This window comes from Eriocheir sinensis, chromosome 9 (genome assembly GCF_024679095.1).
Source record: "Eriocheir sinensis breed Jianghai 21 chromosome 9, ASM2467909v1, whole genome shotgun sequence".
Lineage (NCBI taxonomy): Eukaryota > Metazoa > Arthropoda > Malacostraca > Decapoda > Varunidae > Eriocheir > Eriocheir sinensis.
Genome location: NC_066517.1, coordinates 3877446 through 3891797, shown reverse-complemented (window position 1 = coordinate 3891797; position 14352 = coordinate 3877446). Strand labels below are relative to the sequence as shown.

At 44.3% G+C, this 14352-nt stretch overlaps 2 protein-coding genes across 2 annotated transcripts in view; both read right to left on the bottom strand.

Annotated features, from left to right (window-relative positions):
- The window catches only part of LOC126995862 (uncharacterized), an 86649-nt gene extending 83230 nt beyond the window's left edge, over window positions 1-3419 (bottom strand). Inside the window, exon 1 of the mRNA XM_050855748.1 lies at window positions 3001-3419. The gene's annotated coding sequence lies outside the window, so the exon portion shown is untranslated. The remainder of the gene's footprint in view (window positions 1-3000) is intronic.
- LOC126996261 (G-protein coupled receptor GRL101-like) overlaps window positions 1-14352 on the bottom strand; it is a 140406-nt gene that overhangs the window by 10510 nt on the left and 115544 nt on the right. The window contains exons 10-13 of the mRNA XM_050856637.1: window positions 13269-13486; window positions 7798-7971; window positions 6024-6213; window positions 3001-3214 (exon numbers count right to left, since the gene is read on the bottom strand). Of these exons, the coding sequence (XP_050712594.1) occupies window positions 3001-3214; window positions 6024-6213; window positions 7798-7971; window positions 13269-13486 (796 nt within the window). The remainder of the gene's footprint in view (window positions 1-3000; window positions 3215-6023; window positions 6214-7797; window positions 7972-13268; window positions 13487-14352) is intronic.

The following is a 14352-nucleotide window of genomic DNA, read 5'->3' as shown; positions in this document are numbered from 1 at the left end:
CCCATCACTTTCTGTCCTGTCTCAGTAGTCCCCCAGCACCCTAAGTCACTTCCCATCACTTTCTGTCCTCTCTCAGTAGTCCCCCAGCACCCTAAGTCACTTCCCATCACTTTCTGTCCTGTCTCAGTATTCACACAGCACCATAAGTCACTACCCATCACTTTATGTCCTGTCTCAGTAGTCCCCAGCACCTAAGTCCTCCCCATCACTTTCTGTCCTGTCTCAGTAGTCCCCAGCACCTAAGTCACTCCCCCATCACTTTCTGTCCTCTCTCAGTAGTCCCCAGCACCCTAAGTCACTCCCCATCACTTTCTGTCCTCTCTCAGTAGTCCCCCAGCACCCTAAGTCACTCCCCATCACTTTCTGTCCTGTCTCAGTAGTCCCCCAGCACCCTAAGTCACTCCCCATCACTTTCTGTCCTGTCTCAGTAGTCCCCAGCACCCTAAGTCACTCCCCATCACTTTCTGTCCTGTCTCAGTAGTCCCCCAGCACCCTAAGTCACTCCCCATCACTTTCTGTCCTCTCTCAGTAGTCCCCCAGCACCCTAAGTCACTCCCCATCACTTTCTGTCCTGTCTCAGTAGTCCCCAGCACCCTAAGTCACTCCCCATCACTTTCTGTCCTCTCTCAGTAGTCCCCAGCACCCTAAGTCACTCCCCATCACTTTCTGTCCTGTCTCAGTAGTCCCCCAGCACCCTAAGTCACTCCCCATCACTTTCTGTCCTGTCTCAGTAGTCCCACCTCAAGACAATCCCTCAGCGCCATAAGTCACTTCCCCAGAACATTAGCCATTCCCAGCAGTCCCAGCATCTCCGTCACTCCCCCAGCCCCAAAATTACTCCCCCAGTGACTTCCCCAGCACTTTCTAACCTCTCTCAGCAATCTCCAGCAACATAAGTCACTCCCAATCCCAGTAGCCCCAGCACTCACTCCCCCAGTCCTCAAATCACCCTCCAGCACTTTCTAGCCCCTTTCAGTAGCCCCAAGCACCCTTTTTCAACACCCTCTTCAGCCCATCCTTCAGCAGCCAAGCCTCAGTCGTACAGCTCGTGGTGGTGGTGGTGGTGGTGGTGGTGTCGCCGGCGGGAGATGTGGGACGGGGGCAGCGAAGGGGGGTGGTTGGTGAGCTCACACAGGGGAATGATCTCCCTGTGTGCGGGGACCCAGCTATCCTCCCGAAGACGTCTGTGTGTTAGGGAGGGGAGGGGAGGGGAGGGGCGGGAGGGAGGGAGATGTGTGTGTTTGGGTTAGGATGAGATGGGATGGGACAGGGATGAATGGTAACAGAGAAGGAAGAGTGAGTAGAAGAGGGAGAGGAAAAGAAGGAAGAGGGAAGGAGGATGAGGAGGAGAGGAGACGGAAAGTAGGAGGAAACACACAAGAACAAGAAGAGCGAGAAAAACAAAAGGAAAAAGAGGATGAGGATAGAAGGAAGAGAAAAGGAGGAAGAGGAAGAAGGAGAGGATGGACAGGGAGAAGGAGGAGGAGGAAGAGACAGAAGAACAAGAAGAGAAAGAAACACAAGAGCAAAAAGGGGAGGATGAGGTTAGAAGGAAGAGGAAACGAGGAAAAGGTAGGAATAGAGGAAAGAGGAGAAGGATGGACAAGGAAAAGGAGGAGGAGAGGAGGAGGAGGAAGAAGAAGAATGAGAAACAATAACTGATAATTCCACAACCTACCCACACACACACACACACACACACACACACACACACACATATCCCCCCCCCACCCACACACATACACACCCACACATAGCCCCCCCCCCACACACCCACACATACACACCCACACATACTCACCTTCCCACCCTCCCTACCCCCCTCCCCTACACAATCTATTTACATCAGCATCAAAACAACCTCTTAATTAACTCAAAACATCTTCCCACCAACACACAGGTAAGAATTCAAGGTAACACCACCAATTAACCGATGAAATGAGCGCAGGTGTACCGAATCAGGCACTCCTTTCTAATTACTTCATCTATCGGGGAAAAGGAAGTTGCTCTGAGGGGAAAAAGTTGAAGTGCAGGGAAAAAAAATCATAGAAAAAAATTGCTCTTTGGAATAAAAGTTGAGGTGCGGGGAAAAATCATTGGAAAATATTGCTCTCGGGGAAAAAATTTGAGGAAAGGCAAAAAATCATAGAAAAATATTGCTCTCGGGGAAAAAAAGTTGAAGGGTAGGGAAAAAATCACAGAAAAATTTGCTCTCGGTGAAAAAAAGTTGGTTTAATGAAAAAATATCGGAAAAACTGTTCTGGGGAAAGTTGAGGCGCAAGGAAAAAAAAAAAATATATATATATATATATATATATATATATATATATATATATATATATATATATATATATATATATATATATATATATATATATATATATATATATATATATATATATATATATATATATATATATATATATATATATATATATATATATATATATATATATATATATATATATATATATATATATATATATATATATATATATATATATATATATATATATATATATATATATATATATATATATATATATATATATATATATATATATATATATATATATATATATATATATATATATATAAACTGCACAGGAGAGGAGGACTTAAAAAAAATATTTAACCTCTCCTAGTATCCGCAACTTCTTCTTTTTCTTCTTCTCCCTCTTCCTTCTGTTCTCTTCCCCCTTTTCTCATCCTTCCCTTCTTGCTTTTTTTTTTTTGTTCTTCTTTTATTTCGTCTTCCTTCTCATCACCTCTCCTCTCTCCCAATAAGCACTAATGCGATTTAATCTTTCCCAGCACACACCAGTGGGATTCAACCCTTCCCAGCATCCACCAATGAGATTTAATCTTCCCCAGCATCCAACAATAAGATTTCACTTTTCCCAGCGTCCACCAATGAGATTTAACCTTTCCTAGCATCCAACAATAAGATTTTACTTTTCTCAGCATCCACCAATGAGACAAAAAACAAAGTAAACTCACCTTGTAGATTCCGTCCCGCGAAGAGAATGGGAGCGGTCGAGGCAGCACCCATTGCCCGCCTGGAGGCTGTGGTGGTGGGGGCGGCGGTGGGCAGGAAAGGGCTCCGTGGGGAAGGGTGGGGCGAGGAGGCGGAGGGGCGTGAGGTGCGGGCCGTGGGGGATCACCGCTAAGGGCCTGAGGAGCACCACCGTCCTGTCGTCCACCGTGGTGCCACCTGGCGGGGAGAAGGGAAGGTGTGAGAATGGAGTGGTAGACGAGGAAAGATGAGAAGGGAAAAGGGGAAGAAAGAGGAAAAGAAAAATGGAAAGAAGGGGAAAGAAGATTAAGGAACAAAGGGGAAAAAAAGGTAAATGGAAAGGGAAAAGAAGAAAAATGGAAAGGGAAAATAAGGGGAAAGGTCTAAAACAGGATGGGGAGCGAATTGAAAAGTGAAAAGAGGAAAGAAGGAAGAAAAAGAGAAAAGGAGAAAGAAGGTTAAGGAAAGAAAGGGAGAAAATAAAAAGGAAAAGGGAAAAAGGAAAAGGAGAAAGAAGGACGAAAAAGAGAAAAGATGAAAGAAGGTTCAGGGGAGAAGGCGAAAGAAGGAAAACGGAAAAGGGAAAAGGAGAAAGAAGGATGAAAAAGAGAAAAGAAGAAAGAAGGTTAATGGGAGAAGAGTGAAAAGTGAAAAGGAGAAAGAGGGGGGAAAAGGTGAAGGAGAAAAGGGGAAAGAAGGAAAATCGGAAAGGGGAAACGGGAAAAGTGTAAAAAAAGGGAGAGAATGGAAAAAAGGGGAAAGGGAGAAGATCAAGGAGATAAAGAAAAGAAATTCAATGAGAAAAGGGAAAAGAAGGAAATGTGAAAAGGGGAAAGAAGGTCGAGAAGAAAAGGAGAAAGAAGGCGAAAGAAGGTGAAGGAGAAAAGGGAAAAGAACAAAAAAGTGGAAAAGGGAACGAAGTGAAAAGTGTAAAGGAGAAAGAAAGGACAAAAGGAAAAGGAGATAAAAGTACGAGAAAAAAAAGAAAGAAGGGGAAAGAGAGAAAAGGTAAAAAGGGTAAAAAAAGGAAGAAAAGAAAAGGAGAAAGGGAAAGAAGTAAAAGAGAAAGGAGAAAAAGGAAAAGGATAAAGAAAGAAAAGGTGGAAAGGGGAAAAGAAAAAGGTAGAAGGGGAAAAGAAGGGGAAAGAAAGAAAAGGTGAAAAGGGTAAAAAAAGGAAGAAAAGAAAAGGAGGAAGGGCAAAAAGTGAAAGAAAAAGGGGAAAAAGGAAAAGGATAAAAAAGGAAAAGATGAAAAAGGGAAAGAAGAAAAAGGTGGAAAGGGGAAAGGAGAAAGGACAAAAACAAAGAGAAAAGACGTGAGGGAAAAAAGAAAGAAGGAAAATGTGGAAAGAAGAAAGAATTGAAGAATGGAAAAAAGGGGAAAGGGATAAGTGGAAAATAAGGTGGAAGGAAGAAGTGGAAAAATGGAGGAAAAGGTATGAAAGAAAAGGGGAATGAAAGTGGACAAAATAAAATGGTTATTCTTCTTCTTATTTCCTTTCTTCTTTTATGAAATGCCAATAGTTTTTTTCTTGCTTCAGTGATACCGAACAGTCTCTCCTCCTTCTCACTCTTCTTCCTTTTCTCTTCCTCCTTTCCTCGCTCTTCTCTTCTTGATCTTGCTTTTTCCTGCTCTTTTCTTTCCTCCTCGTTCTTATTCCCATTTCCCCTTTTCCAGTAATCACCAATAAGATCCAACCTTTCACAGCATCCACCACTGAGATTTAACCTTTCCCAGCATCGACCAATGAGAATTAACCTTTTCTATCCACCAATACGATTAACCTTTCCCAGCATCCACCAATACGATTTCACTTTTCCCAGCATCCACCAATGAGATCTAACCTTTCCCAGCATCCACCAATGAGAATTAACCTTTTTTATCCACCATAACGATTAACCTTTCCCAGCATCCACCATTATGATTAACCTTTCCCAGCATCCACCAATGAGATTTAACCTTTCAGAGCATCCACCAACACGATTTCACTTTTCCCAGCATCCACCAACACGATTTCACTTTTCCCAGCATCCACCAACACGATTTCACTTTTCCCAGCATCCACCAACACGATTTCACTTTTCCCAGCATCCACCAATGAGAATTAACCTTTTCTAGTATCCACCAATACGATTTCGCCTTCCCCAACATCCACGATACAATATAATCTCCCCAGCATACACTAATATGATATAAACTTTCCTTCTTTTCCAGTAACCACGAATGAGATCCAACCTCTCCTAGCTCTTTTCCTCCTTCTTCTTCTTCTCCCTCTTCCTCCTGCTCTCTTCATCCTCTCCTCGCCCTTCCCTTCTTGGTCATGTATTTCTTATTCTTCGTTTCTTTCCTTCTCGTTCTTAGTCCCGTTCCCCCTTTCCCAGCATCCGCCGATACCCTCTAACCTTTCCCACCAGTATCATATTTATCTCAGTGGTTCAGCAAGGGGAGAGAATACACAGAGTTCACAATGACTCGGCAAGTAAGTCCCGCTACCCAACATACATTATAAGAAAAATAACACGATTTAATCTTTCCCGGTGATCATCAATGAGATCTAACTTTTCCCAGCATCCACCGATGAGATATACTTTCCCCTTTCGTATAGTAACCATCAATGAGATCTGACTTTCCCAGCATCCACTAATATGATATAGCATTTCCACTTTTTTTGGAAAGCAGTTGTAGTTAGTGTAGTAAGTAAGCTACAGTTAGGCGGTGGCTGAGTGGTTAGCATGCCGGTTCCGCGTTCGCCACGTCATGGATGATGCGGGTTCTAATCCGCCGTTACCACCTGGGATTTTTCATTCACCGCCGAGTGGCCTAAGACTACCGACATGCTGTCCTGAAGACCACCCATCAACACGGACTCTAGAGGAACTGTCCAAGGGAAATCATGAATGAGCTCCGGGGGACAGCATGAGCCAAGAATGGATGGCGCCACTATAAACACTTGCCTGCGCCATGACGGGCTTGGGCCAACCATCAGACCTAACCAAGAAAACCTACTGGCGCTATAGACCAGGACGTAGAAAAAAATTAGTGAACAGTTGTACACGGCGGACCCTACGAGTGGGTGGCTTCCAGTTGCCGAGTTGTAGGTGCCTGATACTGATCCACACATCAACGAAAGTTTACCCTCTCTTGACGAGGTCAGGGAGGCTGTTGCAAAGTTGAGGAGTGGAAAAGCACCTGGCATCTGTAACATCAGAGGTGGGGCCATGATCCGCGGATTGCAAGCGGTATTGATTGCCGCATGGCAGTCTGGTACTATTCCTCCTAACTCCTAACCTTTCCCATCATCCACCAATACGATTTCACTTTCCCCAGCATCCATCAATATGATTTAACTTTTCCCAGCATCCACCAATATGATTTAAACTCTCCCATCATCCACCAATACTATCTAACCTCCCCCAGCATCCACCAAAACAATTCCACCCCCACAGCGTCCACCAATACGATTTAATCTTTCCCAGCATCCATCAATACGATTTAACCTTTCCCAGCATCCATCAATACGATTTAAACTCTCGCAGCATCCATCAATACGATTTAACCTTTCCCAGCATCCATCAATACGATTTAACCTTTCCCAGCATCCATCAATACGATTTAACCTTTCCCAGCATCCATCAATACGATTTAACCTTTCCCAGCATCCATTAATACAATTTAACCTTTCCCAGCATCCATCAATACAATTTAACCTTTCCCAGCATCCATTAATACGATTTAACCTTTCCCAGCATCCATCAATACAATTTAACCTTTCCCAGCATCCATCAATACAATTTAACCTTTCCCAGCATCCATCAATACAATTTAACCTTTCCCAGCATCCATCAATACGATTTAACCTTTCCCAGCATCCATCAATACAATTTAACCTTTCCCAGCATCCATCAATACGATTTAACCTTTCCCAGCATCCATCAATACAATTTAACCTTTCCCAGCATCCATCAATACAATTTAACCTTTCCCAGCATCCATCAATACAATTTAACCTTTCCCAGCATCCATCAATACAATTTAACCTTTCCCAGCATCCATTAATACGATTTAACCTTTCCCAGCATCCATCAATACGATTTAACCTTTCCCAGCATCCATCAATACAATTTAACCTTTCCCAGCATCCATTAATACGATTTAACCTTTCCCAGCATCCATCAATACGATTTAACCTTTCCCAGCATCCATCAATACAATTTAACCTTTCCCAGCATCCACCAATACGATTTAACCTTTCCCAGCATCCATCAATACAATTTAACCTTTCCCAGCATCCATCAATACAATTTAACCTTTCCCAGCATCCATCAATACAATTTAGCCTTTCCCAGCATCCATCAATACAATTTAACCTTTCCCAGCATCCATCAATACGATTTAACCTTTCCCAGCATCCATCAATACAATTTAACCTTTCCCAGCATCCATCAATACAATTTAACCTTTCCCAGCATCCATCAATACGATTTAACCTTTCCCAGCATCCATCAATACGATTTAAACTCTCCCAGCATCCACTAATACAATCTCACCTCCCCAGCATCCATCAATACGATTTAGACTCTCCCAGCATCCACCAATACGATTAACCTTTCCCAGCATCCATCAATACGATTTAACCTTTCCAGCATCCATCAATACGATTTAACCTTTCCCAGCATCCACCAATGAGATATAACCTTCTCAGCATCCATCAATAATTTAACCTTTCCAGCATCCATCAATACGATTTAACCTCTTCCCAGCATCCCAGTTTGTGACTTACAGGAGGTGAGGTGGTGGTTGTGGCCCGTCGAGAGAGCGACCACCTGAAGGAAGTCCTCACGTCCCTCGCGCGCTGTCTCGCCTTGCTGAGGAACGGCGCCGTGCTGAGCGTGTACAGGAGGGGGTTGATGGCCGCGTTGAGGGGCAGCACGAACACCGCCACCCACGCGAACACCTAGCGACGGAAGGCACAGGAGACGGGGCGGAGATGGGTAAAAGGCATGTTAAGAGAAGGGAAGGAGGAGGGAGGGAGGGAGGGAGGGAAGAACACTGCCAACTACCTGAACATCTGGGGACGGTAGGCAAAGGTGAGGGAGAGGGCACAGGGTGGTAGTAGTAGTAGTAGCAGTAGTAGCATTATAGTCCGGCAAATCTTAAGTGGCGGCTCTGACGTAGAACAGCCCAGTAGACACTGGTGCTATGTCTCCAACTGACCTCGCGCACCGTGCCTTTCACCCTTCTCTCTCTCTCTCCTCGTGTCTCTCTCTTTCTCTCTCACTCTAGTATAAAATCAAATATGATTTTTTATGATTGATTATCTATCTGTGATTGAATACAAAGAAATATGTACAACACTTGGCAGAGTTGACACCGAGGCGTGGTCAGCTCAAGTCCAACCAACACACCGCAGTTGCCAGTTGCTCTGCCTGCTTTAATTATCGCATTTCTGCCATTTTTTGGTGTGTGTCTGCCATCTGCCATACAATATCAGCCAAATGGCATAATTATGACAAAATATGGAGACTGTACCTGTATATGTAATGCCAGGACCGTGAAGCAAATTTTGATGTGAATCATCCAGAGTGAATGGTGAGGTTCGCTGGGATGTGGGGAAGGAGTGGTCGCTAAGAACATTAAAATATTACACTGTGACCTTATTTCCCACCCAAGGGTAAAGTCTTAGTGCATTTTAAGAGGTTTATTATTAATATTATTATTATTATTATTATGCATTGTCGTGCATACTCCCAGATGAGTACACCCCACTTTTCTCGCACACACACACACACAGAGAGTGCTATGGGAGGTCAGTTGGAAACGTGGCAGCAGGTCTAGGCTATCTACGTCAGGCCGCCATAAGATTTGCGGACTATAGTAGCGCAGCAGTACCAGGCTTTTGATCATTACTGTTAACTGCTGCCTTGCCTTTAGTCTTATTAATTCCCACGACCCGATATATTGACATGGTCACTTGAGGCGCGGTGTGGGCGGTGTCGGCGGCCAGGGAGCGAGCGGTGAAGGGCGAGAGGGTGGGTTAACCTGTGATCGGCGGGGGGGGCGCGTATTCCCTATATCTCTACTGGTATACGTGAAGCCTACTCTTCAACAGGGCAGGTTAGGTCAGCTTACGTTATTAGGTTAGGTTACGTAAGGATAGGTCAGGTTACGTAAGGATAGGTTAGATTAGATTACGTAAAGATAGGTTAAGTTACGTAACGATAAATTAGATTACGTTATTAGGTTAGGTTACGTAAGGATAGGTTAGGTTAAGTACGGATAGGTTAGGCTAGCTTACGTAAGGATAGATTATGTTATGTTACATTAGGTTAGGTTTCGTTAGGTTACGTCAGGTAAGGTTAGCATGGGTTATGTTACGTTAAGTTAGGCTAGGTTACGTTAGGTTGGGTAATATTACGTAGGTTATGTTACGTTAGATTAGGTCCCGTTCAGTGGTTCCCAACCTTTTCTTCAGGCGACCCCAATCAAACACCTCTAGACGCGACAGCGACCCCACTTTTTGGTTGTATTTGTGTTATTATAATATAATAACACCATGTTTGATATTTTGAGGCCTTGGCGACCCCAGGAAAAACGATTGGCAACTCCACTTGGGGTCGCGACCACAGGGTTGGGAAAGGCGGCGTTATGTTATGCTACGTTAGGTTGGGTTGAATTGAATTCATTGCTGGTTATTTTGAGTGGGAATCACAATGAGAGTATTTTCCAGAACACGCCATTGTTAGCTTCGGAGATACAGCCCAGCATCTTTACTCGTGGACCACATACCCATAGAAAGATTGGGAATATGCGAGCGGGGGCGTTTCGTGGCCTATGTGTAACTTCATAACGCCTGTGCCTCTCAGCTGCCTTGTGGAAAACTTTTGGCGAATATAGTCTGCAGGACCCTCACTTCAGTGGACTGGCGTTTCATTTCATCTGTATCCAAAACTTGTCAAAAAAGTCCTTATAATAACAGTATCAATTATAGACGTTACGTGAGCCAACGCAAGACCATGGGAACTAATTAACAAAAGGTAAAGCAACAAGTAACAGTAATGATGATACCCATACTTATTGGTGGTACTACTACTACTACTACTACTACTACTACTATTACTTTTTTTTTCTACAGGCCTCCATCTATTAGAGTTGCGTTGTGAGAGGTATATTCTCTCATATCCTTTCACAAAGCAATTCATTGGCCCCACCCCGCCAATGACTGTGGCCGACAACCATCTTTATTTAATATTACAAACTTTACTAAACATATTACTTTTAAGCTAACAGAGCTTGTGGTTGATACGACTATCAACCACCGTCGCCTCAAAGTCCAAGTCGGCAATGCGGGTGGTTTTGGGTGCAGGTGACCTGGTTCCTCTCAGGCAGACCAAGGCTGACCTCAGAAGGGAGAAGGACAGCCTGCATCTCATCCAGGCGACCACACTGCTTCTTGGCTGCTGTTTCTTATCCGCCAGTGTTTCGGCGAGTCTTGCGTAGAAGCTCTGCGCCCTTGGTCCCATCCCTCCTGCCGTCGTGAATACTACCGGGGTGAAGGAGCCCTGGTCCACATTCTGTATTCTTTCTTCATATGCTCTGTTCTTCTTGTTCGTTTCTTCTGTGGCTGCATCAAGGGTCAGGTCTCTGTGGCAATGGGCCATGGGATCAAAGATCCTTATGTCAAAATATGCCCTTTGTCCACAGGTCCAAAACCCTCTGGCGCTAACATCCACTCGTGCTTCGTTCGAAACATTAACGGTGCGTCTGGAGAGGTGTTCTTGCAGAGGGAGCAGCATGGGTTCCACAGTCACGTCCTTTCAGCATCTGAGCTGTTACGTCTCTTACTTCATCATGTCTCATGCAGACAGAAACCTCCTCTCTTGCATGTCATGGCATGATTTTGGTTGAAGGTGAGCCACAGTTACACATGTTTGGGAGCCCATCCACTGGCCAACCATACCTGAGAGGCAAGGGCATCAGTGAATTCTTTTTGTTTGCTGGAAGTTCCTTTGCCCTGATAGGTACTGTGGTTAGCCAGTTTGAAGCGCCACTTCCTGTGCAATATCTGTCACTCCTCCTTGTGTCTTCCGGGAATTCTCTCATTAGGTCACTCAGAGTGTTTCTCTGTTTTCCTTCTCTGTTTATGGAGATTTCATTCCTTAGTGACCTAATATCTTGAGGGTTGTCTTCTCCCCTTTCATTTTGATTGGTAATATATCCGGTCAAGGAGGCTGTGATTCGGATTGAGTTCCCGAATTCGGACTCAGCCAGATTTTGCGGGTTGGTGATGCCGAGCCCACCCATTCTTGGCGGCAACTCCAGCAATCTTCTCTCCTGGTCACTGGGACCTCTCCCATTTGCTATCGCCGGTCTGAAGGTGTTTCTGATAGCATCTTCAGAGGTTTTAGTAACAAACAACATCAGGAACTGTCCTCATGAGGTAGTTCCATTTATGCTTGACACCGTACGTAAATGCTGCGTAGAGTGCCTGTGGTTCTACTACTACTACTATTACTACTACAACTACTACTACTACTACTACTACTATTACTACTACAACTACTACTACTACTACTACTACTACTACTACTACTGCTGCTACTACTACTACTACTAATAATAATAATTATAATAATGAATAATAATAATAATAATAATATGTGTGTGTGTGTGTGTGTGTATGTGTGTATAATAATAATAATAATAATAATAATATGTGTAATATGTGTGTGTGTGTGTGTATGTGTGTGTGTATGTATATGTATATATATGTGTATAATAATAATAATAATAATAATAATAATAATAATAATAATAATAATAATAATAATGATAATATGTGTGTGTGTGTGTGTGTGTGTGTGTGTGTGTGTGTGTGTGTGTGTGTGTGTGTGTGTGTGTGTGTGTGTGTGTGTGTGTGTGTGTATATAATAAAATAAAAATATCAAGCCACATTGGAACAAAACGAGCCTTTAAGTTTCCTTTTATCAGACTTTTGAAGAAGCAATTAGTGGAAAATGATTACTTGTTTTGGGTCCGCAGAGAGAGAGAGAGAGAGAGAGAGAGAGAGAGAGAGAGAGAGAGAGAGAGAGAGAGAGAGAGAGAGAGAGAGAGAGAGAGAGAGAGAGAGAGAGAGAGAGAGAGAGAGAGAGAGAGAGAGAGAGAGAGAGAGAGAGAGAGAGAGGGGCAAAACAATAAACAGATGGAACAGAAGTGATAAGACAACGAGGAGAAAGAACAAGAAAAAAAAGAAAATACAAAATCGTTCTTCTTTCCCTTCCTCCTTTTCCTCTTTCCCTTCTTCCCTTCAAAATTCCCCTTCCTCTTCCCTCTCTCTCATTTATCCTTCCTTTTTCTCCTCTTGTTCTTATCCTTCTTTCCCTCCCTCGTTTCCCTCCTCCCCCCTCCCCTCTTTCCCTTCCTCCCTTCATACTACTTTCCCCATATCTTCCCTTCTCCTCTACCGTTCCTATCACTCAGTCTCTTCTTTCCCTTCCTTCTTTTTCTTTCCCATTCTTCCTATCACATTTCTCTCATCCATTCTTTTTCTTCCACTCCTATTTCTATCCCTCTCCTTTCCTTCTCCTCCTCTACTTCTTCTCCCCTTCCACCCTCTCCTCTAACCTTTCACCTCTCCCTTCTCCCTCCAATCCTCTGATCATTCTCCCTCTCCCCCTTCTTCTTCCTCTCCCTTCTACATTTTCTTCTCTTACACCCTCTCTTCTTCCCCTTCCTCTTCCCTACTCTTAATCACCCTTCCTTATTTACTTCTCCTTTCTCTCCCCAACTTCTTCCCCTTCTTCTTTTTCTTCTCCCCCTTCACCATGCATTCTTCCCTTTCCTTATATTTCCCCCTCCTAAAACTCACCCCTTCTTCTCCCCCTCCCTTCCTACCTCCTATTCCTTCTTACATCTTCCCTTCTTCCCTTCCCCTTCCTTCCTTTCTTTCTTTTCCTCTTCCCCTATTCTCCCTTTCATCTTTCCTTCTTCCTTAATCACCCTTCCTACCCCTTCCTGTCACTCCCAACTTCTCCTTTCTTCCCTATTTCTCTAATCCTCTCGCACTCATTCTTCTTTCCCTTCTTCCTTTTTCTCTTCCTCCTCCTCTTTCCCGTTTTCCCTTCTTCCTTTTTATCTTCTCCCTCCGCTTCCTTTTCTCCTTTCATCTTTCCCCTTCCTCAACCACCTTTCCAATCTCTTCTCCTCCCTTCCCTCCCCTCTAACACCTCCCTTTCACTCTTTCCCTAAACTAACCTGCGGCGGGATGGTGACGCCTGCGAGGGACACAACGCCGAGCAGAATGATGGGCAGCCAGCACGCGGCGTCCGTCACCACGATCAGCGTCATCTTGCGGGCCATGATGGACTCGCGGCGGTGCAGGTCGCTGCGGACGGCGGCGCGGGAGGTTCGGGCTGCGAGGTACATCCGCCAGTAGGACAGCGCAATGACGGAGAAGGACGCGAGGTTGAGGACTGCATAAAAAAAAGAGAAGGAGGGTCAGAAAGGGGCTGAGAGAGGAGGAAGTGGATGGGCAAAGAGAGGAAAGGAGAGGAGAGAAGGGAACCGATGGGGAATGACAAGAGAAGAACGCCAAGCTGAAGAGGGCAGAGAGGGTGGATTATGAGAAGGAGTAGAAGAAGAAGAAGAAATGGAATGTAAAAGTAAAGAAAGGGCAGTAACGGAAAAGGACGCAAAATTGAGGACTGCAGAAGTAGTAGGAGAATGAGGAGATGGCTAATAGAAGGAGGAATAAACGAGAATGAGAGAGAAGAATAGAGGAGAGGAGAGGGAAGGGTGGCAGAAGAGAAGAGAAAAGGAGAAAGTAAGCAAAATTGAGGACTACAGAAGAGGAAGAAGAAGAAGGAGAAAGTTAGGATTAAAAGAAAGAGGATTAGAAAGGGGTTGAAAGAGGAGAGAATAGATGGGGAAGTGGAGGAAAGAAGAGGAAAGGATAGAGGGAAGGGTGATGGAAGAGAGGTAAGCAAAACTGAGGACTGCAAAAGAAGGAGAAGAGAAAGGAGGAGTGGATTAGGAGAAGGGGGATAAGAGAGAAGAGGAACATGAAAGGAGGGAATGGTTGAGGAAGGAGAGAAGAGAGAGGAAGAGAAGGAAGGCTGATGACGGGGAAGGACGCCAAGTTGAGGACTGCAGAAAAAGGAGGAGGAGGAGGAGAAGGCAGGAGGGAATGGATGGAGAATAGACGGGAAAGCAGAAAAGAGGAGAGGAGAGGAGAGGGGAGGAGAGAAGAAAGGGTAATGATGTAGAAGAAAGTAAAATTGAGGAATGCAGAAGGAAAAGGAGGAGAAGGAGGAGAGGGTTAAGAGAAGGAGAGAATGGC